The 25262-nt window shown below is 45.2% G+C and overlaps 3 protein-coding genes across 16 annotated transcripts; 2 read left to right on the top strand and 1 right to left on the bottom strand.

Annotated features, from left to right (window-relative positions):
* Positions 1-324: 324 nt before the first annotated feature.
* Positions 325-9133, bottom strand: DFFB (DNA fragmentation factor subunit beta). 6 transcript variants are annotated; one of them, XR_010607443.1, is made up of 8 exons: positions 9004-9133; positions 8807-8933; positions 8021-8209; positions 7239-7318; positions 6903-7073; positions 6601-6701; positions 2020-2232; positions 325-473 (listed from the first exon to the last, which is right to left on the bottom strand). XR_010607443.1 is itself a non-coding variant. In XM_065649982.1 (7 exons), exons 1-7 carry the CDS (start codon positions 9115-9117, stop codon positions 5942-5944), a joined length of 999 nt encoding a protein of 332 aa, XP_065506054.1. In that variant the 5' UTR covers positions 9118-9133; the 3' UTR covers positions 5033-5941. The 6 variants fall into 6 exon arrangements, 3 of the variants coding, with proteins under 3 accessions (XP_065506054.1, XP_065506056.1, XP_065506055.1); XR_010607445.1 differs by having other exon boundaries at positions 2055-2232; XR_010607444.1 differs by having other exon boundaries at positions 325-458; positions 2055-2232.
* Positions 1732-6670, top strand: C22H1orf174 (chromosome 22 C1orf174 homolog). Of its 2 annotated transcripts, XM_065649987.1 has the most exons (4): positions 1732-1932; positions 2481-2975; positions 3431-3550; positions 6118-6670. In XM_065649987.1, exons 1-3 carry the CDS (start codon positions 1732-1734, stop codon positions 3539-3541), a joined length of 807 nt encoding a protein of 268 aa, XP_065506059.1. In that variant the 3' UTR covers positions 3542-3550; positions 6118-6670. The 2 variants fall into 2 exon arrangements, with proteins under 2 accessions (XP_065506059.1, XP_065506057.1); XM_065649985.1 differs by lacking the exon at positions 6118-6670 and having other exon boundaries at positions 3431-4519.
* A 50-nt stretch (positions 9134-9183) lies between the features above and the next one.
* CEP104 (centrosomal protein 104) lies at positions 9184-24874 on the top strand. 8 transcript variants are annotated; one of them, XM_065650149.1, is made up of 22 exons: positions 9184-9239; positions 9972-10136; positions 10443-10616; positions 10918-11056; positions 11708-11773; positions 12159-12235; positions 12404-12572; positions 12782-12940; positions 13565-13813; positions 13953-14156; positions 14633-14800; positions 15474-15647; positions 16452-16628; positions 16943-17149; positions 17599-17715; positions 17972-18008; positions 18447-18528; positions 19144-19252; positions 19556-19694; positions 20147-20214; positions 20727-20817; positions 24634-24874. In XM_065650149.1, exons 2-22 carry the CDS (start codon positions 10024-10026, stop codon positions 24750-24752), a joined length of 2838 nt encoding a protein of 945 aa, XP_065506221.1. In that variant the 5' UTR covers positions 9184-9239; positions 9972-10023; the 3' UTR covers positions 24753-24874. The 8 variants fall into 8 exon arrangements, with proteins under 8 accessions (XP_065506221.1, XP_065506223.1, XP_065506218.1 ...); XM_065650151.1 differs by having other exon boundaries at positions 24358-24724; XM_065650146.1 differs by having other exon boundaries at positions 22058-24724.
* The last annotated feature ends 388 nt before the right edge of the window (positions 24875-25262 follow it).

The raw sequence follows: 25262 nt of genomic DNA, 5'->3' as shown, positions 1-25262 counted from the left end.
CAGCAGCCGTATGTCAGAAAATGCAACAACATCTGTGGGTGAGAAATTTTCCACCATTTGCCCACAAAGTACTGTGGTTATAGGGGAGAATGCGGTGGCCGGGACACAAGAGCTTTGTGAGGGAGCCCTGGCACCCTGGCTTTGTCCCCTGGAAGTGTCCGAGGACACCTTACACGGCCCCAGGGGCTCGGCCACCCCTGCCCTCATCACTCTAATAACACACATCGGTTATACAGAGCAGCATAAAGAACAGAAACATACAGCACTGTGAGAAGTATTTATTGAAATTGTCAAAATTATTTTTTTCTTACTATTCGCAGTCCATTGAGGAAACTAAACCAACCACCGAGTTTTCCAGCCACAGAAATGCAGCTCTTCAGCCAGTCCTGGTCCTCTTCTGTTTACGAGACAGTAAAAGTTTTCACTGCCCAATAAAAACAATCATCTGTATTCGGTGCCTGCAAGCAACAACGCTGTGAGAGAGCGGAGCAAGTTGAAGCTTTTGGAGGAGAATATGAATTATCACAGCTAAACAACAAAGCTCAGAAGGAGCCCTGAGCACTGGGAGGAATTGCAGAACGTCTCAGGCATGTCTCCGAACCGCCGCAGCTTAGCGGGAAGACTTTCTGCTTTTGAGCAAAAGTGTCGTACTTGAATATTCCCATAGGTACATTCTTGCCACTTACTTCTGCAATTTAAGTTGTTCCTCATGTTTTTTAAGCCGAGGATGAACGGACAAGCATTTTATCAGCTAAGTTGGATTGAGGAGCACAGGTAATATCCTCAAACCACGGAGACTTGCGGTACGGCTCTGCACTGAGCCAGAACATTAAAGGCTGCTATAAAAAAACAAGCTCCTGTGCCCTCAGCCGGACAGAATTATAAAAATCCCCACAGCGTGCTCAAAGCACTGAATTAACAGAAGGGCGAGCTGTAGTTTAATGTGATGGATGGAGCCCCCGGGCTCCGTTGCGGCGGACGCCGCCGTCCCCCCGGCCAGCGCCTACGGCTCCTCCGAACGGGCAGCATGCTGCCTCGCCTCCCCCAGTAAAATAACTGAAGATAATTACATACTTAAATCTAGGTGTCAGGCTGCTTTGCTACACAGAAATTCATCTGCTATCGTCAGAGTCCTTGAAGTTAAAGAGGGATTTGAGTTACTGACATAATTTGTTCCCTGAGGACTGTGGGAGCGAACTGAGAGGCACATCTGAATAATAACTCCCTGGCCGCACATCTTCTAACCGGGGCGAGCATTGCTCCTGAAGGAAGACACAACGGGAAGCGAGATCTGAAATGTTTATGACCTATACAGCCATCAGGCAGAATTTGTTTGGTTTTTTGTTTTTTTCCCCTAGGCAGCAGCCCATCAGGGAGATCTGGAGGCGAGCTCCTCCGGTTTTGCTTTGTTAAGGCTTATTTTAATGTAACGCTGCCTGTGGGTCCCAAGTCAAGGTCTGTGTGATGGGTAGAGCAGGAACGGGGCTTCCCTTCGCCTGTCCCTTCGGGGTCGCTGCCCGGCCGGTTCCCGGTGCCGGGCCCCGGTGAGGCCCGGCGGGGCCGCTGCCCGGCCGGTTCCCGGTGCCGGGCCCCGGTGAGGCCCGGCGGGGCCGCTGCCCGGCCGGTTCCCGGTGCCGGGCCCCGGTGAGGCCCGGCGGGTCGCTGCCCGGCCGGTTCCCGGTGCCGGGCCCCGGTGAGGCCCGGCTGCCCCGGGGCGAGCGGCTCCACAAGATGGCGAGCGCGGGCTGCCGCGGCCTGCCCAAGATGGCGGCGGGCGGCGCCCGGGAGCGCAGCTGCTCGGAGCCCCGCGGGCCGGCCCTGCCGGGGCGCCGTGTGAAGGGGGCCCTGGAGAGCGGCTGCCCGCAAACCGCCGCAGCTCAGCCCGCGGGGGAAGCGCCGCCACCCGCCTGCAGCCGCCGGCCGGCGAGCTCGGTAGGAGGGCCGGGGAAAGGGCGGCGGGGTGGGGGGGGCAGCTTGTCATTAACAGCTGCAAACCGAGCATCGCCATGAGGGAATTACCTGGAGAATTTCGGTAAATTCTTCGCCTTTCCTACCTTCCTGCCCCTTTGTTAGATGCCCGCGTGCAGAAGTGCAGCGTGGGGCACGTTTGTGCGCTGCAGGGCCGGGTTTTGGGTCTGTTCGTGTTGAAATTGTGCCGATAGCCAGAGCGGGACGCTTTGCCGTGCGGGGCGATGGCTCGTTCTGCTCCATTAGTTGCCACCTACAGTATCTCTAAGAAAACATGAAAATGGTGATTAGCCACGTACGGTGCTAGTTTATGCTTTGCGATGGATGTACGCTGTGGTTTTGTGTAAGCTATCTGCTCCTCTTAGCATCTTTTCATGTGCACTTTCTACTCATTATTTTTCTAAGCGATGCAGTTTGGATCAAGGTTCCCCTCGCTTGATGGAGCCCCTCGGTTCCACATCCAGCCTTACAACTAAAGAGATACAGTGATTTTTTTTTTTTTTTTCTAACAGTGTTCTTCACGCAAAGTGGCTGACAGACGACCCTCAAAGAGGCTAAAATGTGAAGAAAATAGTCTAGTAAATTCAGAACTAGGAGGTCTTACATGTGGAAGTGAAAACCTTGCTGCACTGGGGGAAACACCTAAAACACCTGAGGGGGATCAACATTCAGAAGATCCAGGAGAGCACAACGTAATTCAACAGGGAAAAGGTGAAAGCGTTCCAGAGACTACGGGAGACAAACAGGAAAAGGAACGTAATGTTCCTGTGGGGCCAGGTGCAGTGCAATCCAGTCCGTCAGGAAGGGACAGCGATGGCGATGCGCGTGATCCCGCGTGCAGCGAGGAGGAGGAGGGCAGCTGCGGCGCGCGTTCCCACGGGTCCGGCTCGGAGGAGGCCGATCTCCCGAGGGAGCCCGCACAACCAGACAGCAGCGCTTTCCTGGACGAAGACAGCAACCAGCCCATGCCGGTGCACCGCTTCTTCGGGGATGGCGAGTTTCTGCAGGTGGGATGGTGACTGTTCACTCTGCACGTTCAGTTCTGTTCCACTTCAGTCTTGCATCTTCCAGCAGAAGTAGGTTAGCCTCAAAATTGTAGGCACACTTGGCCAGTGTTGGTTGACATCTGGAGCCATATCCCTGTCCCCTAGATAGAATTATTTGCCTCAGAGATGGAATTAATTGCCAAGGCAAGTTAGTTTCAGATGTAAAATCTTTCTTGTTTGGATTTTATTAATTCAGTTCCATAAGATAGATATTTTTACTCATAAAGATGCAGTGTTATTCTGTCAAAATAGATTTTCCCTGGTCATTGGTTCTTAATTGTGTTTACTGTCATTCTTGGGAATGGAGGTGTGTTGGTGCCTCATGTATCGATGTAGAAATGTGCGAACTTGGAGAGGTAGGAGTTCTGCCATTTGCCACAACAGCCTTTCCTTAACCATTTTCTCTGTTTTTAAAGGATCTCCCAGCAGCTGCGCTCCCAAGAACAAGGATGAGCAGGCGAGAATTCAGAAAGCTGCATTTCATTGCAAAGGAAGACGAGGAGGAGGAGGAAGAGGATGTTGTCTAACAACAAACTGTAAATAAATGAAACCTTTTTTCTTTGCAAGCACATAATGACGGTTGGCTGTGTCACTAACATAAGGTGTCTGCGTTTGCCTTTTCTTGAGAGAAAAACTGGTAGAGTTTGTTTCTCTGGAGTTGGCAGATACAGCATTCTCCCACCGTTAGGTGGGGAAAAGATTGACTGAATTTTCAGTTATTTGGAAAAAAATTGTAATTTATCATTTTACCACTAATAGTTAGGAAAAAACCCAGGGCGCGTCACACTGTCAGTGCGAGTTCAGCAGTGTTAATCTCTGGAAGTTCAGGATGTTTTTATTGCACGTCAGTTCTCTGAACAACCCCCCCATGACACTGGGCTCGTCACCCGCCACCAGCGCAGCCCTGAGCGCTGCCTTTTGGAACAGTCGTGTAATGCAGCTTGTGCAGTATTTTCTATTCACTTCTAAGGGTTATGAATAGGAATTTCCTAAACAAATATACGGGTCGTGATAAAGGAGGAATGAAGCCTGTCGGTGTTGGCCTGGGTAGATGAACGAGTATCGATAGCTGAGGATATGGGTGAGTCCACCAAACTGGTTATTCTGGCTGGCATTTATAGAAAATTATGAGCAGCCTCAGATGACTTCAGGAACTGTTAACTCACCCAATGTTTATGATAATACTTCTTTGAAAGTGTGATTATGCAATAAGCTTCCAGATCTTTATTGTTATAAATAGTTTTTTCTATGTTTCTAAAAATATAGAGAAAATGTTATCAGCAGATGGTTTAAATAAATATTAATTTCTACAGCTATAGGCTGTTAAACATTCAGAAGTTGTAAGCCAAACGAATTGTATATGCATGACATGTTAATACATTCACATTTCCACTCCAGCTGATGCATTGTTTCTGTCAACGATATTTCTTGGCTCCTTTTCACTCTAATTCTGTAACACAGAAAAATCTAATTTTTTAATAGCATATTCATGGTTTTCAGCACATCTCCATCTTGAAGTAGCTCTCCCAGCTTTCCTTCAATGCCATATTTGCTACTGTCTCTTTCTAGCAAATATGTCTTCGCACACACACATTCCTTGTGGTTTCAGCACTGTGTAAAATGTTGATTTTAAGTTGGTAGAAGTGTGCCAGACAGACGACACTGTGTTTGTCATCAGAACCTTTGTGGCGGTGCCTTCTCTAACGCCAAAACAGTGCAGTGTGCGTTTCCACCTTGGTGACGTATCTTCAGCGAGGCAATCTGGAGGGATCAATTCAGTGCTCTGCTATTAGAATTCCTGTCTTTCAAATGCACCTGGTCACTTTTCGTATTGAAACATTTGGGACGGGGATTGGGTTGTTTAAAGTGAATCAGTACTCTATGTAGTAAAGCTTGCGCGTTTCCAAGCCGTGGTAAGTTTGGCTCGTATTTCGGCTTGCCCAGCAGCGCTGCGTTACCGTGGTTCTGTGCGGGGTGGAACGAGGGCAGCGCCGTGGGGCGCAACCAAGCTCTTCCCACAGCCCAGTGCCGTTACTGACACGGCAGCTCGCTCTCCGTTCATAAACGCATTTCCCTGTGCTCAGTCTGGCCTGTATCGGCCACACTGTGTTGCACCTGATGAACCACTCGCGCACCGCTGCCTCCACACACACACATACAAAGATGGTGGTAATTTGTTTAAAAAAAAAAATCACATCATTTACACTGACAGTCACTGAAAGTTCAGTTTCTATCAGCTGATATTTAAAAACAAAAATCAAGTAAAAACTGATCTGTTTGCATTTTGTTACCTGAGGTAGAAGTGTTTTGCAGAGCAATATTCTCTAAAGCACCAGGTAAACATGATTATTATACAGTAACTTGGCATGTATTTCTTCAAGCAAACTCAAGCTAAAGAGGCAGAAACTCTTTGAAAGGAGAGGGAAAGCAATGGGGAAGCTGGCAGAGAGCAAAGGTGGTGAAAGCAAAGACATGCCATGGCCTGGCCCTTCCTGCCAGGAGACGCGCATCTAATGCAGCAGCAAGAAATAGGAGTCTGCAAGTCCCCTCAGATTAGTTTTTAAGAAATGTTTTGTCTGAGTTTCATTTCTCTGTACTGTGAGTTTTGGACCTACATTTGTCACGGCAAGAAAGAGATGATAGGGCATAATGGGTGTCTCCGGCCTCATTTCTCTGCGCTGACTCCAGCTGTATTTTATCGTGCTTCGCAGTGTGATCTGAGGACGGCTGCAGTCAGCCAGAGGGCAGGACAGCAGAATTAGGTGCCATATGAATGTATGCTTTGTGAGATTGCACTTGAATTACTTTGCGAGTCTCTTTTGCCAGGGACTCCTAAATCAGTTTTTGTTTAACAAACCAGAGCTATTTAAGAATCATACCACGTGACATCAGTTTTTAAAAAGCACAAGTCACTTCCAGAGATAGCACTACGAAATCTTGTGGTTTTGCTTCCTTTTTCTGTAAATTTTAGATTTGTCACAGCTGAGATTATGATTGGTTTTCTTATGGCAAGCAATATGTACAAGTTTTAAATTATCCACGGTAAACAGCAGCTGATAGAAGTACTCCCAGTTCACTTCTCTTCCATCTCGTGTTTTGACAGCTTCTGCCAGTTCTGGGATGACAGCACGTTTCTTCTCTATTCTTCAGTACACAAAAGAGAAAACAATATTGCCATCAAAAGTTTTTTTCGTAATAATCAAGTCTCCGTCTTCCTTTAAGAGCCAGGCAGAATTTGAATTCTTTCACCATAACTAAGTTTAGGAGGAAATTAGTTTAGCAGATTCTGTTTGCTTCACAAGTGCACAATGCCTGAAAATGGGTCTGAGGGTTTTTGTCAGACAGGAGTCTCCACAAAGGATTAACGCAAGGAGGGGTACGCTTCTGTACAAAGAAAACCTGAACAGAAGCAAAGCAGCTAATGAGGGGCAACATGATGATCTGTCTTCAGGATTTTGTTACCACAATGTACTGTTCACAGCAGAGCTCACTGCCCAGTGGGGGAAGGACGAGGTAAAGATACCACACCTCGCCTGCCTAAGAGGAGCGTGGAACAGGTAGGTCTGGATTAAAACTTGATACGTACATGTGATCGAGATTCCAGGTGCTGAAGAGGATTCTGCTTTCCCTGTTGCTGTAGGGGTTGATGGAATGCTTGCACGGGCAGTCAGCGCTGTCGAAAGGCCCCTGTAAAACACAACGGCTGCAGCGAGGGGCAGAACGCTTGTCAGCAGCGCAGCCCTTCTGCTGGCCCTAACCACAGGCAGCTCACGCGCTGTGACACTGTCACCCTGCCAAACCCGATCCCGTGCCACAAACATCCCAGTAACTGCCTCCTTCCCTCGTGTTGTCACCAGTCCCGCTGCACCACGGCTCTCTGGCACTGACCTGGCAGGAGAACCAGCCCTCCGCCGTGCACAGCCGCGCGGCTGCCTCCTCCCTTCTGTCAAAGTAGCACCCGTTGTACTTCACAGACTTCAGCTTGTCTGACATCAGGTCCATTATCCCTTTATATGCATCTCTTGCTGTAGGATCAACATTTGAAATAAAACTGCTAACCTAGGAGGGAGGGAAAACAACTCCAATCATTCCTCCGTGCCTATAGCAGCCTGAGGCTCTTTTCTACAACCAACGTTGCACAGTAAAAGCATTTTATATATATGTGGGCAAACAATTATTTTTACTAGAAGCTTGAAAATAAGTTATTTCAACAGAAACTTTTACCTCTTTCATGTAGCTTCGTATTCTGCTTTCGCAACTATATCGCATGTAGCTCGATTTGTTCTTAAAACGAGACTGGAGACCTAAAGGGAGTTAGATTGTGTTTTAACTCGGTACTTTTAGTGCTCTGCTTCTGCCCAGCTGGGTGGCCAGCCCTTCTTTTCACAAGCTCAGCATGCACATATTATTTTTCTTTCTCACTTCTATTTTACTGGCTCAATACTACCCTGCTCTGAGCACTTAAAAGGATGATGCAGAGCATCTGCTTTGAGAGAAGTAGCTGATATTAGAGCCATTAAATGTTTCTCATTAATGTGCATACACAGAACACTAAGAGATTGTGAAAACAAAACCAAATTGTTCAGGAGGAACTGAAACAATGACTTGGGAATGGGAGGCGGAACTTGCAATGAGAGTATAAATAAAATGTAACAAGATTAGCTGGCTGATGCATGTAAATTATCAATATATGATTAGCAAACTGTTAAAAGATTGTAAATACAGACCTATGTTAATGGAGAAAAATGTGTTCTGGAGTGAGCCTGGGTAAAGCAATAGGGAACATTGCTTTTTTTACCATTTTCTCATAGTAAATACGCATATATTAAAAAGAAACTTACAAATGCCTGCTACTGTGATAACTTATCCCTGACCAGGTACCGAATCACACCAGCCAGAAGGACTCCCAGATTTTTAAACTACTTAAACAGTCAAACTGACAGAAGCGACTCTTCAGAGCAGAGACCCGCTGCCCCTCAACAGCTCCCAGGGGTGACAGCCGGTACCTTCGAACCACTTCTCGTCGTCGCCCTTGTCCTCAGCCAGGATGTTTTCGCTCAGGTTGTGGATCAGATCCGCCAGCAGCTTTTGCCTGCCGGGGGCCCGCTCTCCGGAGAGCAGCGCCCGCGCCGCCGCCACCACGGCCTCCTGCTGCTTGGAGAACACGGCCAGGAGCCCCGCGATGTCGGTGGCACCTGCGGCGGTGAGGGGACACCGGGTGAGGGGACACGGCTGGGCCCGGGCCCTGCCCAACCGCTTCTTCACAGAACCCCAGCCTGGTTTGGTTTCGGGACCTCTGTAGATCCCCCAGCCCCACTCACGCAGGGTCACCAGAGCAGATCGCACAGGTCGGGCCAGGCGGGTTTGAATGTCTCCAGAGGAGACTCCACACCCGCTCTGGGCAGCCTGGGCCAGGCTCTGGCGCCTCCAGCAAAGAAGTTTCTCCTCCTGTTCAGATGGACCCTCCTGTGCTTCTGTCTGTGCCCGCTGCCCCTCACCCTGGCGTTGGGCACCACTGAACAGAGTCTGCTCCATCCTCTGACACCCGCCCTGAGATATCGATCCCATTGATCAGATCCCTCTCGGCTTCTCTTCTCCAGCTCAACAGCCCCAGCTCTCCCAGTCTCTCCTCACCAGAAAGATGCTCCAGACCCCTCAGCATCTTCGCAGCCCACCACCGGATCCCCTCCGGTGACTCCTTGTCCTTCTCAAACCGGGGAGCCCAGCACTGGACCCCGTTCTCCAGAGGGGCCTCCCCAGGGCCCCTCTCCCCGCCCCCCCGGCGCACTCACAGCCCCGCCAGGTCTCTCCGGGGCCCAGCAGCACCAGCTCGGTGTCGGGCGGCAAGGCGCGGAAGTAGCTCTCGCTCAGCTCCGTCCCGTCCTCGTAGAGGCAGAGCCGGCTGCCTGCCAAGGGAAGCTGCCCCCGGGGCGGGTGAGGGACGGGCGGGCCCCCGCCAACCGCCCCGCGCCCCGGCCCCGGCCCGCACCTGCAGCAGCTGGCAGCCCTTCCGCAGCAGCCCGCGCAGGCTCCCGGCCGCCACCCCGAACTTCCGCGGGCTGCCGCGGCCGCGCAGGCGGAACGGGCGCAGCGGCGCCGCCATGGCCGCGCTCCCGCGCCTGCTCGGCCCGCGCATGCGCCCCGGGGCGGCTGGGGCGGCCGCGCATGCGCAGGGGCGGGCGCGGCGTTGCCATGAGAGCGGGCGGTGGGGCTGCGCTGAGGCAAGTGAGTCCGGGGCCTGGCCCGGCCGCGTCCCCCGCTCCCCCCTTCCCTTCCTCTCCCCCCTTCCCTTCCTCTCCCCCCTTCCCTTCCTCTCCCCCCTTCCCTTCCTCTCCCCCCTTCCCTTCCTCTCCCCTTCTCTCCGCTCCGGCCGGCCGAGCCTCCCCCAGGCCCCGCCAGCCCGGTGCCGTGCGCTAGGCTGCCTGCAGGGAGGCCCTGTCCGCGGCCCAGCCGTGACCCCTCCGGGGCCTGCGGGCTGCTGCCTCGGCCTGGGGACGAGGGGACAAGGCGGGAGGCGTAAATTAACGGCACAATATCGCTGCGGGGTGGGGAGCGGCAGTCTTGGGCCCTTGTCGTGCCAGTCTGTGCCTCCCTGCGCTGCCGGCCCTGTGAGCAGCCCGGCTGGGAGCGCTGGGCTGAATTGATGCTCTGCCGCTTTATTGTCTGGTTTTCCCTTTGGTTCAAGTGCGCAGGTCGCTCCTGTGCGTGTCTTGGAACTCAAATAGTTTCAAGTTCCATCTCGTATTAGCAGGTTGAATTGAGTTCATTGGCAAACTGCTGCACGAATTAGCCAAACCTGCGTTTCGCTAACTACTAGTAAGATGCTCAGCATAAGAATATGGTGCCAATGTTAATTAAAGAAAATTCAGATTTGTAGCCATCAGCTAGTGACTTGTTGGACCACAGGATTCAATTCTTTGGCTGTAGTGTCTCAGTGTTCTTTTATTGACTTTCCAGGGATTGGCTTAAGCTTGAAACATCAGAGCTTTGACTCGCTGGCTTCTGCAGGATGCCACACAAGATCGGCTTTATAGTTGTGAGTTCATCGGGACACGAAGATGGGTTCAGCGCGAAAGAGCTGATGGTTCACGCACCAACAGTGAACGGTTGGCGATCGCCCAGGTACTGCGAGCGCGGGGAATGTGTGTAGTTGTAAAGCACTGAGTTTAAAATGAGTGGGAGATGTACCTTGCATGTTCAGAGTAGTTTACAGCATCCCAGACCAAACTGATTACAATACCAAAAGAGTTACTTTAATCCCATGGATTAAATAAAGTGACAAATTTTTCTGCTCTACTATTTGGTTTCTTTTTACAATATCTATAATGCTGAGTTAAACTATAGTAACTTTGGAAAGTTTCATAAATGTTATTAAGTTGGAAGTGAAGTTGTCTTTCAAAAGATGATTCAGAAATGGTATGTTTTCAGACTCTGTCAGTATCCACAGGAGATTGTCCTGCAGTTGGTGGAGAGATGTCGAATACGAAAACTGCAGTTGCTTGCTCACCAATACATGATTTCAAGCAAAATTGAGTTCTACATCAGTGAAAGCTTGCCTGCATACTTTGCTCCTTATCAGTCAGAGAGGTTTCACAGACTAGGGTAAGTCAAAAAGCTCTAAATGTTTTACTACCTTAATCAGAAAGGCCTCAGCAGCAAATGATATTCATTATTCCTTGCATGCAACATAGATACGCGGTGCTGCAAGCAGTAAAGCAAATCCGTACTTGCTTAGATCTGTAACAAAGCTGAAGACGCAGGTGTAAGAGTCATGATGCAGGTGATCAGCCTTGACAGGTGACAGCACAGTCTGTTGTACTTATGAGGGAGTTTTAAACCTTACCAAAGTACAGCTGTGTCTTTGAACTGCTCCCCTGCTTACTTGTTCCATTTTCCTTCTCAGTTATGTCCCTCTCTCGGACAATGAAAAGACTGATTTCAAAGCACGGGAGTTAAAATCTGTGTATATGGATGCAGTTGGCCAATACCTGAAGCTGATTTTCCATAAAAATTATGTCAATAAATACAACTTATATGGTCAGGTAAGTTAAGAGTCTTTACTCGGTGAGCTAGATGAAGTTTCAGTGGTACAGAACAGGCATAGAAATCTGCTCCCTTGATTGTAGAAGCTAAAAACATTGGTTGAAAGCTTTTGGGTTTATTTTTGGTTTATTTTAAGAGAGAATACAAATAAGAGGTTATGAGTGACTTAGAACCATGACCAAGTGCGTGCACCTTCCCCAGAACAAACAAGTCAAGCGCACGTTCCATTACTGCCTTTCACCCTGAGTTTTGGGCTGCACAGCAGGCTCAGTGCTGCAGACAAAGTTCTTCCTCTGAGAGCAGCTCTGCGGTCACAGCAAAGCCACTCTTAGTCTTGAGGATCTGGTGTGGCATGAAGTGGAGGTGTTCTACAGCCAGTCTGGTACAGAAAAAGCCAACATCTGCCCCAGTTCTGAGTGACTCTTTGTACTTCCAGACCAGAAAAGGGAACGACTGATGACTGTACAATATGGTCTATAGATACAGTAATAAATCTTTAATGAAGCATGAAGTACATTTAGCACTTAGTGCTTTCCTGTGCTTCCATACCACCCTGGAGACCACAGGTCCTAGTTTTTTGTTTCAGTTTTCATAAGATATGGCAAATGTAATGACCTTATGCATTTACATTTTCTTTAAATCTATCCCAGGTTGCCCTAGTAGCTATAAATATTATTGGAGATCCAGCAGACTACAGTAATGACTGTGATAATACTGTAAGTGTGAAGCATCCCTGCCTTTTTACTGTTGCTGTGCGTGTTCAGTTACAGGGTTCCTGGGGTAATGGAATGCATCTCCCGCTAGTTTTGTGCTGTAGCAGAGCTGCCATGTATTGATTTTTAAAATTTTTTTTAATGTTATCTCAAAGCAAGAAAGCTCTCAGAAATGGAGCCTAATTTGTGGATACAAAAAAACCCCCATAATCAATTGGAATGTTTGCATTTTCAGCCTCTTTGAATTCTCTTGTTTCAATATGCCACCAAACAGAAATATTAGAAGTTGCATAGCTTGTGTTGGCTGGGGAAGGTCAGAATTTCTGTCCTGAATGCACACTTAGTGTTGATGAACATGCATCAAGATATTTTTTTCCCCCCTACAAAGCCTTCCAGAGAGAAGCTGGTAGACCACTACCTGGGAATTAAATCAGATGATCCTGCCTTAGATGGAACGTACCTTGGGTAAGGATGTTCTTTTGCATATACCCTGGCAAAATGTCTCCTTGGTCTAAAGTAGTTCTAAGTCTGTATACCTTGTTAGTTTCCTGCTAGTGAAAAGAGGAGACATACACTCAGCCTGGTCTATTTTGGATTAGCTGAAAGCTTATTTTATTCATTTTATGTCTTCAGGAAACCTGACTCCATTTCACCTTTGGATGATTTGGCTTTTGACATGTACCAGGACCCAGAAGTGGCTCAGATAATCCGCAGGCTGGATGAGAAGAAGCGTGAAGCTGTCCATCACGAGCGCTACGACTACGCCAAGAAACTCAAACAAGCTATCGCGGACTTGCAAAAGGTATTATTGAGAGACTGTTTGTCTCTTGGGCCAAGCAGTGTTCCAGCAGGCACCCTAGCATTCATGTGGAGACGTAGTGAGTTCCAGTCTATTTTCAGAATAGTGATTTTAGAATCAGATAGCTTGGTTTAATAACTTGGTTGGAAATACTGAGACATATGTATGTGCAGAAATGTGACTCCAGGCTGGCTTGTTGTACCGTGTTCTAGGTAGGAGAACGACTTGGCCGGTATGAGGTGGAGAAGCGCTATGCTGTAGAGAAGGAGGATTATGATCTTGCTAAAAAGAAGAAGCAGCAAATGGAATCGTACCGCATGAGAGTGTATCAGCAGCTGGAGCTCCACGGCCTGCTGGATGCAGAGCTCGTGGTGGGTGCTGTTATTCCTCATTCAGGAGGCTTTGGCATGTGGCTGTTGTAAATAGAAATGGCAGAGCAACCAAAGTAAATTCAGGGAGTAAGAGTTGCTACATAGGTATTTTATAACAATTACACATGGGTTTTAAGTTTTCTGCTTGGATTGTGGATTTCCCAAACCAGAGACTTGCACGTGGCATTTTATGAACGTGCTCCGTTCTCCATAAATTACATTACATTAAACTGTTAAGGTATCAAGCAAATGACATTAGAATCCTGAATGTTTTGCATGATTTCAGGGCTACCCAATGCAGATTCATAAGGTACTTTCTTGAATTTTGAAGGCGTATAATGGGCTTATGCTGGCATCATACAGAATTCATGTGATAAAATACAGGTTTACATTGTTCTCAGAATGGGAAGCTTTATAATTTCTCTACACACACATTCACACACAATTAATTTCTGATTGTTTCATAAAGCTACATCCAGTGGAAATGATGACACGTCTCTGAGTTAGGTGTGATATTTACTTGAAAGCAGCAGAGTCTTGTTGACTGACAGAGTTGCAGCTGTATGAACAGTGATTTTAGTGCATTGTTAACCTTGCTTTACAAAGTCTCCTTCCCTTCCTCAGATTCAAAAACCGTCTGAATTGCCTTTGGAGTCTATGATTTATACTGTCAGTCCTCAGCGCACAAAAGCTACAAATTCCCCTCCTTGTGAGCACACAGAACTGCAGATGGGAGAGCCGTGGAGAGCAGAGCTTTTGCTGGAGGAGAAGTTGGCAGATCTCACCTCTGCTGAGCCCGCTGTGCCCCACGGGTCACCTGCTCCTCCTGTGATCCACCCCACAACCTCCGGGCAAGCTTTTCTCAAAGGAAATGTGAGTGGTGTTCCTTTGTTAATAGTAAAGCAATGCTGCCTCGAAAGGGGAAAAATGCATCACAGTGTATTCAGGTAGTGATGAAACAACTTCACATCTAAGTAATCCCTGGAATAGCAGATTTTATCTTCTCTGTTAGGTTGAATTTTTACCTTACGATGAGAGACCCCTTCCAGCTGTCTGCAAACAGCCCGAGGAGGTGATTGCGTACCCAGAGGTGGAGGTGACTGACGGGGGTGTCAGCGGTACCCCGAGAGGCGGCATCGCTGGGGAGCCGGAGCCGCTGTCAGAGAAGGTGCTGAGGGAGGCCAGCCCCGCCGTGGAAGTGTTTGGAGAAGCTCTGGTAAAGAACGACAAAACAAACACATAGTGCGTTGTGATCTGTGTTGAGCTGATTTGATACCTGCTCTGTCAACAAAGACCTACTATTTTGATTTTTACATGTTACGTAAAAATCCGAGATTAAAATTTGACCTTGGATATATGTGTGCCTGTTTTCAATCTTTACATGATGTTGTAGCGCTTATAATTGGTCACTTGATGAGCTATTAAGCAGATAGTGTCTGGCAGACTGCTTTAGGGTACGGACCCTGTTGGGGGGAGAGAAACCATCACTGTGTCTGAGCCTGACCTGTTAGTCCATTTTACTCATCATGTTTCAAATATATGTGCAGAAACACCTCTTTTATTAAAAGCCATATTCCTGTGGAAAACACCTGGGGATTTCATGCCCAAGTTCACATGTTCTTTTGAGGATGTTTCTATATATAAATGTTGAATTAATATTGAAGCACCAGTATTGACTTTTTCTGTGTTCAGGTTTCAGGAGCATATTCCAAAACTTGGTCATACCGAGAAGATGCATTACTGGCTGTATATAAGAAGCTGATGGAGATGTCAGTAAACACTCCAAAGGACGATTTAAAGAATGTGCTGAGGGCTGCCATTTTTCTTGTGAGGAGAGCCATCAAAGACATAGTGTCTTCGGTAAGTTGGGATATGTTTGATAAGAAATGCTCTAGTGAAGAACTAACAGCAAAAATTGTAGAACCATGTGGTTAACACACTTTAAGTTAAACAAATAGTTTGTAAAACTGCTTTTGAGTAAGTTATGAAGAAACCCAAAACAAACACTAAACAAATGAAAACAAAACAGAACAAACAAACCAACCAAAATGTCAAGTTTTAGTTAGGATCAAGGACTGGGCAGTGTCAAGGTTCAGCAGTGTGGAAAATACTGCCTTGGGCTGGGTGATGAGCTTGAGCAGCAACTGCTGAGGCAGTAAATGCACAGTGTGCTTGAGCCTTTTTTTTTTTTTTTTTAAAAGTTGAAATAAAGCAATGAAGTAACTTACTTGAGAGACTCCAGTTAGCCTAAGGAGACATAGGCTTCAAATTAGCCTTAAGCAAGAGGAGAAGAAAAAATCAAGAGCTGTGTTAGTCTTTATAAAACAAATTCTGAAGCTTTTCACCTAAGCACTGGCAACAAGTTTTCTGGAAGAGAGTTGTCTGAAGTGGCTTCCATTGAGAGCATTGCTGTAATTCTAGATTCCTGTTGCTGCTCTTCTTTGGAACTACAGAAAAGATTTTACAGTATTGGATGAAAACAGGGATCTGTGTGGTATTTTTGTTCAGTGTTTCCTTTTTCTTTTTAACTTAGGTTTTTCAAGCTTCCCTGAAACTTTTGAAGATGATCATTAGCCAATATATACCAAAACATAAACTAGGAAAACTAGAAACTTCTTATTGTGTGGAAAAAACACTTCCAAATTTGCTTTCTAGAACAGGAGACTCTTCATCCCGTCTTCGCCTTTTGGCTTCTACCTTTATTCAGGTGGGTGTGTTTTCTTCAAATGATGGTTTGATTTCCGTTAGGAATGTCACTGAGCTCACAGGTGGATAATGTCTCGTCAGACTTGACTTCAAGTCCGGAGTTTGCTGTAAAGGTTGATGCCCTATAGGGAAAGTGGTAGCACCTGCTCAGTATCTTTGGGCTGTTGTTTTAGCCGTATATTGTCACCTTTGTTGTGGGGGACAGTGTGGGGAGATGGCAGCTGCTGCAGATGCAAGAAGGTGTAACTCTTATGTTCTTCTTAGTTGCAAGCAATCTACAGAGATGAAAGCAAGAAGGTACAAGGTACTGCTCAGGCTGGTGTGGTTTGATTGCATTTTTGACAGTCGACATTTGAAAGTCAGCTTAGCAAAAGCATCAAAAAGACACCAGTTTTAGAAGACATGGTCCATTCCTCAGTAGTGGCGAAGAGCAACCCTGAATAGCTGCTAGAGGATTACAGACTCTCTTTTCCAGTAGAATTTAGAAGAAAGAAGAGTTGTTCTGTGTTCAGTCCCAGAGTGGAGTGAGTCCCTGGCTCTGGGTTATTTGTCCTTGTTTGCATCCACACATAGAGAGAAAAGACTCTTCTTTCGCTCTAGACATAACTAAAATTTTAACAGGGTTATTAAAGCCTTTGCAAGCAGCTTCTGGCTGCTGTAGTAACAAGTAAGCAGCTGCTTCTTATGGAAGGCTTATTCCGGTTTACTTGTTATAAGTGACTTAGAATAACTCTCCTTAGCAAAGACTGATCCTTTGCCTCATTTAGCATTCCCGCGGGCACACTGCCTCTCTCTGTGTTTATAGGAAATGGCACTGAGCAGTGAAGTTAAACCTCTTCAGATTGTTCCAGTTCATCTGGTTCAACCGTTGAAACCAAACTCCCCAGCACACCTGGCAATGAGTCGAGTGGAATTAGTGGAATGTCTCTTGAAAGACATGGGAACTGAGAACTCTGGGTTTACCGTCAGCAGCGTCATGAAGGTAGGAGCTTGAGTTTACGGCACATGAAGTGACTTCTGTTGTTGTTTTTTATTAGGGCTTGTCTGGTTTGGAGTGCTTGGTGAATTACTAAAGAGAGTTTGAACCTCTTGCAGGTGACAGCACACAACCATGTGAGGAAGCAAGATGCCAATATGGGGAAAAAAGAATCACTGGGTCAAAAAGTGTTTGCAAAACCCTGTCTGTATGAAGATTTCTCCCAATGCAGTGGAGTAATCGTCTTAGACTAATGAACAAGTCCCTAAAAAACATGTGGGAAAGGAGAAATGTAACTTTTTTGTTGTTATTATTTTCAGTTTGCAACGGGAGCTTTGGAACACCGAGTTTGTGAAGTTCGTGATGCAGCATTGCGGATTATCTTTGACATGTACAGGACGCACAAGGCCGCTATACTGGAATATCTTCCCCCAGATGATGCGAGCGTTCGCAAGACTGTTCTCTATAAATCACTCTTTGATGGATTTGCTAAAATAGACGGTAAACTTTCTGAAGCTGAAGTTAGGGTACGTAATAAGATTGTAGAACACACATAGCTGCTTTAAACATGGCGTTGAGTTGGGCAGTGTACTGATTTCATAGCTGCGTTAGACACGGAACGACACACGTAGCAGAGTAGCTGAAGGTGTGTTGTTAACGACACTTAGTGTAAAAAGCTGGTGTTCAGTTTATTCCCTACAAAGACTACAGAGGTAATGCTTCTGAAATAACACGCAATTGTTTTGGAAAATACAGATACACTATTTTATGCTGGAAAGGACACGCACAGAGGCAGTGCTGTGGAGTGCAGAGGAACTGGGGAAGGTGCTGTTCCTGCAGCCGCCCCGTCCTTTAACCACGCCGGATATTTCTTGTGCTGCATTGACTGTTTGTTCCATGCTGGTGTGTTTTGCAATCTTTTCTATATGACAGACGGTTCAAAAACTTTCCTGATTGAAAGGGTATTTCTTGACAGGCACAGAGAAAGGCAGCAACAGAAGAAGCAGAGAAACAGAAGGAGGAAGAAATAAGAGTTCTGCAAGGTCAGCTGGCAGCTCTAAAGGAGATACAAGCAGAAGTTCAAGCTGGAAAGGTTAGGCGGTTTGCAGTTTGATTTTTTTTTTTTAAGTTTGTTTGTTTGTTTGTTTGTTTTTTTAGTTTTTTTGATCCTTTTTTCCTCAGGTATCACAGGTTTAGATCATTAACACTACTGTTGTCTCATTAGAAACTAAAAAAAAAAAAAATAAATTTTCCTAAGACAGTATAAAATTTGGATTCTTTTTTATAACAGCTTTGTATATTGTATGGTGAATTTGAGAGTGTCTGACTTAAATTTCTTTGTTCCATAGGAGAAAGAATCTGATTTTCAGAAGCCAAAGCATCAAGGTAGGTAGTTTCAAATAGCATTAGGAAATTTAGAGATATTTCAAGATGTCTTTGGAACACTCTAGATGCCTAATGGATTATTGAATTCTCTCAGTTAAAAACATGCCAGAGTACTTCGGATTGGCTGAGTCAAACCAGTTAATTTATAACAAGAAAATAGCGTGGCTTGGCTTGAAGCCACTTTAGATTTCTCCCCAATGTGAGGCAGAATATGTGTTATGTGTAAAAGTAATCCGCAGGCTATTTTGCTGTTGTAGATCACTAAAGCAGTAGTTTCCCAGCTGCCTATAGAACTGTTGTCTGTCAGTGCTGCTTTACCAACATGCAATTCTTTACTTCTGTCAGGAGTTTTGCCGCTAAGATCCGGTGAAGCAGTATTGCTAGGCATGCACAAAAATCCAAAATGTGATCTTGGTTTGAATAGTTCTCTTTTTACAGGTTACCAGCTAAACGAAAGCCCACCGCCTGCAGCAGCAGAGATCCCAGATGATCATCCCTCTGTTGCAAATTACTTGGATAAGTAAGTTAGATAAGCAGCTTCTAATCACCTTAAGCACTTAGTATAACCTGCAGGCTAATAATGATAATAATACTGCTCCAGTAGATCAAAGCTAATACCTTCAGCATTTAAACAATTAAACAGAAAGTCTCTTCTAACAAATTTGGAATGATCACCAGGCAATCCTAGATGCTGATTTTTAAAGTTCTTGGACAGTGTGACCTTGAACTTGTTTCCTGAGTATTTGCTTGTGGGGTGTAAAATTGCCACAGTTTAATGTTCAACTGCCGGTATAAACTAAGGCAAAGATATATTGTAGCTTTCATGTGTGGTGTAGGATAAGGGCATAGAAAAACCATTTGAAAATTCTGGAGCCATGAAAGCCAGTTTCAGGGAGCTGTTCTCAGTGCTCTTCTGGAATTGTGTCTTTCTATAGGAACAAATGCTTTTTAGGTGTATTTACCATAAATTGTATAGTAGTATCTGTTCGAGCCCTGTCTGAAGATCAGCACTACATAGGGAAAATGAGCTATACCAGAATGTTAGCTGTTTTTCAAGATAGTTTATAACAGAGGAAACAGGGTTCATCTGTTTCACCCTGGGATGCTACTGATGTTTATATTTTTTTTTCCCTAGCTTATGTATTTTTTGTGGTGAAAGGGATGAATCCTTCACAGAGGAGGGGTTGGATCTGCACTACTGGAAACATTGTCCTATGCTAACCAGATGTGAGCACTGCAAACAGGTTGGGCATAAACTTTCTAGAGCTGCTGCAAGACATTTACTGTTGTTATTCTGGTTTTAAGGTGCCACAAGATATTTAACGCTAAGGCAGATGAATTCTGAACACAACTGTGTGATCTTGGATAGTGCTTTTTGAAAAGAGCAGCATTATATTATAGCAGCAGTATTAACTGGACTAAAATTTCATTTACCCTTTGTCATTATGGAAAGTGAGACTTCTAAAAATCACATAAGCAGTTTTTTAAATCCTACCCTTATTTACATGATACGATACAAATCTTGGGCGCCTCTTGCTCCATTGCAGGTGGTGGAAATAGCGAGCCTGACAGAGCACTTGTTGACTGACTGTGACAAAAAGGACAACTTTGGGAAATGTCACCGATGCGCTGAGGCCCTTCCAAAAGATGAGTTGCCCAAACATCTGAAGAACAAGACTTGCAATCGTGAGTACTTGCCAACAGGAAGGTTGAACTGCAAAAGTCAAGTCAGTCAGACTTTCAAATACTGTGTCTTTTTGGCAAGTCAGACTGCTGCTATTTAGGTACTGACTGTGGATTTAGGAATCTAAGTAAATCCTCCGGAGGGAACACTTGTGGAATAAATGCCTGAGTTTCCCAGTACTTGGAATGCTTCATTTCTGTGAATGCACGTGGGGAGGACAAGTGAGGAGAGCAGAGTCTGTACCGCATCCTTGTGGGTTAAGCCCCACCACTCCTTTTGGTCTTGTTTTGCTGTAGGTGGTTAAACACAGGACTTCTTTGGGAGCAATCAATGGTAATCGGGTAGGAGCTGGTTTAGCCATTCGGTAGTTTCATGTTCTTTGTTGTGCAAGTTCTCTTGTATTTGAAATTAGCCTGTCTTTGCCATTCTTACACTATTTTTCTAATTATTTCAGCTGCCAAACCAGAAAATGTGGCAAACCATTGCCCATTGTGCCATGACAACTTTCCCCCAGGAGAGGAGGTACGACTGCCTTCTAGATCGGTCTGATTTTGTCTTGGTGAAGAGGTGCTCATGTTTTCTGTAATAGCAGCTCCTACTCCTGGTTGCTGAATGTTTTAACTATTATCATAACCATGTAGTTGTGCCCACACTTTTCATGTATACACATTTTTAACTGAAAAAGATTTTCCGTGTTTTTTTCCTGATTTTTAACTCAGTTTTTAATTAATAAAATTTAAAAACCAAAATGAATGTCACTCACTTTCAACTTCTGGCATCTGGCTGTTGTGTGTTTTTTTTTTTTTTTTTTAGTGTGATATGACTTTTAAGTTATATTAAATTGGTATATTAATTTCTGTTCCACTCAGTCATAAGGTGTTCATGCTTTTATGAATGAGCAGATTAAAACGCTATTGCCATAAAATCTGTCTACAACTCTCATTTTCTCCATGTTTTAAAAAGTCTATGTGCACACGTAGTGACCAGCTAATTTTGCTGGGTTTGTAAGATAACTTCTTTTTAATTGACTTTAGGCCTGGAAGTTTCACCTCATGGGCAATGATGGCTGTAAAATGAATCAACGGAGGTTGTCCGCAATGAATAAAACTCTTCTGGTGCAGCCGGGTAAGATACAATTTTGTGATAATGATGATTATGTTTTTTATCGTATCACCTTTACTTAAGTATTTCATCCTTGAAAGCAAGCTGGCTCTTCATTGCTTGTTCAACGTGCTTTTTGCGTTTGTGTAACCTACTGAGATTTCTCATGCTGGTACAGAGGACAGTAGACTTAGGGAGCAAATTCTCAAAATCATTCAATAATAATAATTTCAAATCTAGGGCATTAGCTTGGTTGGTTGGGGAAACTGGCATACTTGAGAGTTTGATCAGTTCAGTCTCGTTTCTGCATAGTAGTGTGGCCGTGAGTAGAACAATTGGTGGTAATACCAAACAGTTAACGTTCTGGAAAGCTCCTGAATGCTGACACAGAGAAGCGAGAGCCTGATTTAGCTTTTAATGTCCAATCAGAGGATGCTAATCTAATCCTAATTACAAGATGAATTGAATAGTTAGTGCTGTGTACTGCTCTTCCTTTTCAGTTCAGACCCAGGAGCTAGGCAGAATTTATGATTGTGCAGCTTCTTCATCAGCAAAGATAAATTGATGCTGATGTCAGGTGTTTTTTTTAACAGTCATCTTTATTTATGAAGCACATGCAAAATCCTTTTATTTCCTGAACACAGAAGTTAAACAAACAAGCTGTTTTCACTGCCTGCAGCACCAAAGCTCTTTCAGCCAGTAACACCCAAAACCTTTCCTCCTTCAGACTCTTTTCAGAGTTCCGCAGTCCACTGCATGTTCGGGTCCTTGCTAGAGTTAACCTCCTCTCTCTGATATTTGTTTCGCTCACATCTGTGTTTCACAACAATCCCAAGTTCCTGGAAAGAATTGTTGAGTTTTCTATTTCAGCTCTTGTAAGTGAATGTGGTTAGACTCGAAAGTTTCCAGTCTTGAACTGGACCTACAATCATGTCTGTCTGTCTCCTCGCTATTAGTGCTTGCTAGTGAGAACACTGGTTAATTTCCTGCTGCTTAGAATTTGGAAACACAGTCAGAAGGAGCTGAAATCCTGCAGGGTAAAGCTAAAGCTCCAGAGCAGTTTCCTGGAGACAGAAAGGGTACCCTGCCCGTTCAGTCCCACCGCTCCTGGTTTGAGCTGCGCCTCAGGCTGGATGCCGGTCAGCTTTCAGTTGCTAGTATCTGTCATTCAGACTTCAAATATCTTGAGAATCAAAATAGGAGATAAAATTCCAGACTGGGACTAGATGTGCTTGCAATAACAATCTGTATTTTCTTTTCACAGGCAAACTAGGTGGCCTGTATTTCAGGAAGCCAGGTCCTTCGGGAGCAAAAGCTCGACCTCCCTCTATAGGAAGCAAGATCCCAACCCCAGTAGGGGGCCCAAATAAAAGCACTGGCAAAACATACTTAAAGCGATGACAGGACATTTTCTCCTTTGTCTTAATAACTGGGCATATAGTTATTAATAGTTTATTTTAAAAATGTGCACTACTCCTATCCTCTTTGTCGTTTGACTATCCAGGGTTGTTTGCCAGCCTGGAGCGGCACTCGCCTAGTGCAGTAACGGTGTTACTGGCTGTGCAGCGCTCTGGTTTTCTCCTAGAAACGCTCATGTTAGAAATGTGCACGAGTTCTGGGACAGCTCTCACCCCGCTCCCTGCGTGGCGCCAGGAAGGTCTTGCGTTGGCCTTTGACTGGTTCCTCGGGTTTGAGATCCAGTAAGGAATTTCCTGAAGGTGCAAACACTGCAGGCATTTGTGGTTTGGCTTTCTCTGGGGGAAGAGCAAGAAACCTACTATGCAGAAATTATACTAGACATGCAGGACAGAGCTGAAAAGCATTTTTCTTTTGATCTAAGCGTGACACTTGTTTGCAGTATATATTGTGAAAGCTTGGGCAGTAATACTTGTATTAGCTGACTTTACTACTTGATCACTTCAATGTAATAATTGCAGAATATATTGCTAATAGTTTTCTGCCAAAATTGACTTTATAACATGCTGAAAGTAATAGTCCAAATAATTTTTGTCTTACCATCAGTCACTTGTGGTAGACAAAGAGGTTGCAAGTTAAACTGTGTGTGCTGGCTGGCTGGGTGTATTTCTGCGTCGCATCGGTGCATTTACAGAGAATTCATCCCAATTAGACTGGAGCAAATGCCATTGAAAATGTGGATATACAAGGAGCAAAACAGGCGTGTTGCAGTCACACGGATTCCTTTGATGTGATGGTGATGTTGGTATCTCAGCAAGGCCATCGCTCATCGGCTGTGATGTGCAGCTGGTGAAATGAAAAATGTGTGCATGTGTAGAAGGAAATACATGTCAGGCTGTAGGAAATGTGTATCTTGGTTATCCGAAGGACTTGTATGATCCTGTATAGATAAACGCTGGAACCAATCAACGGGTAAACAATTCCATCCAGCAAAATCATTCCTCACAGGTTTGCTAAAAGAAAAAAGGTTTTGCTGTGGAAGCCTGGCCTTTGCAAATATTTCAGGTTTCGAGTTTTAAATGCAGTAGAGCAGTACCCAGAGTACTACTCAACGCCGAGAATTAGCACCAAATAGAACAGCGAAAGGGCTGGCTGGACATTGCATAGGAGGGAACATGAAATAGCTGTTGGCGCTGCCTCTCGCTGTGCACTAAGTGCCTTATTAGTCCACTTGACAAGAGAATGAAACTGAACTGTGAGAGTCCCATTTGGTGTGTAATAAGAGTGTGTATTGATGGAACTACTGTAAAAGTTCAAGTTATGCTTTAAAATCTCACAGTTAATTCTGAAATATATCCCTAAGAAATAGCCCCTTAAAGAAAAGAAAAAAAAAAACCTTAGTGGGGCCCTGAAAAGCTTGAATGAATACATGTAGGCTTTTTTCCTGCTGTAGTGCACCTGCTTTCAGCTCGCTCCTAAGCCCAGCTCTAATACTGAGTTTCTCTAGTCAGATCTGGATTGCAATCAGCATCCACAGGCTGCAGCGTGGGACCGTTCAATGGTTTAAAAGAGAACAGTTCTAGTAGGACACACTGAAGCTTTGTACCTAAGGCAACAAGCCTAACATTCCTACCTGTAACATTTCCGCAATTACGTTCCATGTACCCGCAGGTACAGGAATGAGTGATCATGGTGATGTAAGAAGTTTTGGGGGTTGTGTGTTTGTTTTGTTTTTTCTACCACAAAGTGAATTTGCGGTATTGTTTTGTATATGCAGCGCTGATTTTGTAAAATGCGGTTTTAATAGTTTTGCGTGCAGCCTATCTACAAGCATTTGAATTTTACAGGTAGATCAGTGCACTCGTATTTTGGAAGGCTTTATATAAACTGTTTCTTGAACTCTTCCAAATATATATATTAATGGTTATATATATATGCTAGGACTATCTATCTTAACAAATACATATGTATTTCTATTTCTACTTCAGTGACACAGGTTCCTATTTGAGAACCTGATTCCTTATGCAAGTAAAATAGCCATTGATTCTGCTCAGAGATGAGCACAGCAGTACCGCCAATGTCATTTCTCAAGGATGGTTTCACTGGGCTGCTTCCTTTCGTTTAATAAACAACCTGTGTTTTCTGCAGTGGCAAAATACACACTGGTGTGAAAAACACCGGGAAGTTTGTTCCTGTGCCGTGAAGTCTTGAGCAAAATATTCCAGAGCAAAACTGTTGCCCAGGTGCAGGTCTGGCTCACAGCAAGAAGTTCTCCAGAAAAGTTAAATCAGCAATGGTGGGACATCGTTGTTACAGGAGGAACAGACTGTCATCCCTATCCTGTGGGCTTTTTTTCTGTCTGATCTCTCTTTCTGTACTGTACCTGGATGTCAACCAAGCTGTTTTCATCCATCCAAACTGCAGAGACGATCCGGGAGCAGCCAGCGTCCCTGCGTGCAGGAATTCAGCTAAAGTGGCCGCCTGGAGTTCCGCTACCCCAAGAGAGCATTTATACAGTTATGCCGTCCCTAAGTACTGGATAAGCAGATAAGGTATTTGAAGCCTAGAGCTTTTATTGCTATCATTTCAAGAGAAAAGAGTCACTTGAGTGAACATCTAAGTTATTTTTATTGCACTTATTAAATAAATTTGTTTAGCAAGTTTAGACGGTACCTGTGCATTCTGGAGCTCTTGTGACGGCTGTGGGTCTGGGCTGGGACGAGTGTGGCCGCAGGACCAATGCCTGGGTAGCACCTTAGTGTGTTTGTGTTGCACTGCTGTGGCAAACGCTGCTCTGTAGTGATGTCCTTGTCCCAAACCCAGGGTTCTTTACCCGCTGTGCATACAAATGTGCCAAATTTAGCACACACAGATACTGTTTATTAAGGAGTTGTGCAAGTCTGGATGCTGGAATAAAGCCAGCACGCCAGTGAGAAAAGTAACAGCCATTAAATACAAAATGTTACCTACTCAGGGCAGTCCTTAAAGAGCCCGTTGGTTACACATTTGCGTATTGCATTACATAATCATAATGAGCAACGTTGAGCTAAAGG

The sequence above is a fragment of the Caloenas nicobarica genome, chromosome 22 (assembly GCF_036013445.1).
Source record: "Caloenas nicobarica isolate bCalNic1 chromosome 22, bCalNic1.hap1, whole genome shotgun sequence".
NCBI classification, from domain to species: Eukaryota; Metazoa; Chordata; class Aves; order Columbiformes; family Columbidae; genus Caloenas; species Caloenas nicobarica.
The sequence above is the reverse complement of the archived record's forward strand: the minus strand, read 5'-3'. Positions and strand labels throughout refer to the sequence as shown.

Bases quoted from the DNA above. Each gene is read 5' to 3' on its own strand.
- CEP104 (XM_065650146.1), top strand. From the start codon at position 10,024: ATGCCACACAAGATCGGCTTTATAGTTGTGAGTTCATCGGGACACGAA. The intron at 10,137-10,442 runs GTACTGCGAGCG...GTATGTTTTCAG, and splicing joins AACGGTTGGCGATCGCCCAG to ACTCTGTCAGTATCCACAGG. The intron at 12,236-12,403 runs GTAAGGATGTTC...TTATGTCTTCAG, and splicing joins TTAGATGGAACGTACCTTGG to GAAACCTGACTCCATTTCAC.
- C22H1orf174 (XM_065649987.1), top strand. From the start codon at position 1,732: ATGGCGAGCGCGGGCTGCCGCGGCCTGCCCAAGATGGCGGCGGGCGGC. The intron at 1,933-2,480 runs GTAGGAGGGCCG...TTTTTCTAACAG, and splicing joins GCCGCCGGCCGGCGAGCTCG to TGTTCTTCACGCAAAGTGGC. The intron at 2,976-3,430 runs GTGGGATGGTGA...CTGTTTTTAAAG, and splicing joins GGGATGGCGAGTTTCTGCAG to GATCTCCCAGCAGCTGCGCT.
- DFFB (XM_065649982.1), bottom strand. From the start codon at position 9,117: ATGGCGGCGCCGCTGCGCCCGTTCCGCCTGCGCGGCCGCGGCAGCCCG. The intron at 8,934-9,003 runs GTGCGGGCCGGG...CCCCGGGGGCAG, and splicing joins AGGGCTGCCAGCTGCTGCAG to CTTCCCTTGGCAGGCAGCCG. The intron at 7,074-7,238 runs GTAAAAGTTTCT...CCTCCCTCCTAG, and splicing joins TACGAAGCTACATGAAAGAG to GTTAGCAGTTTTATTTCAAA.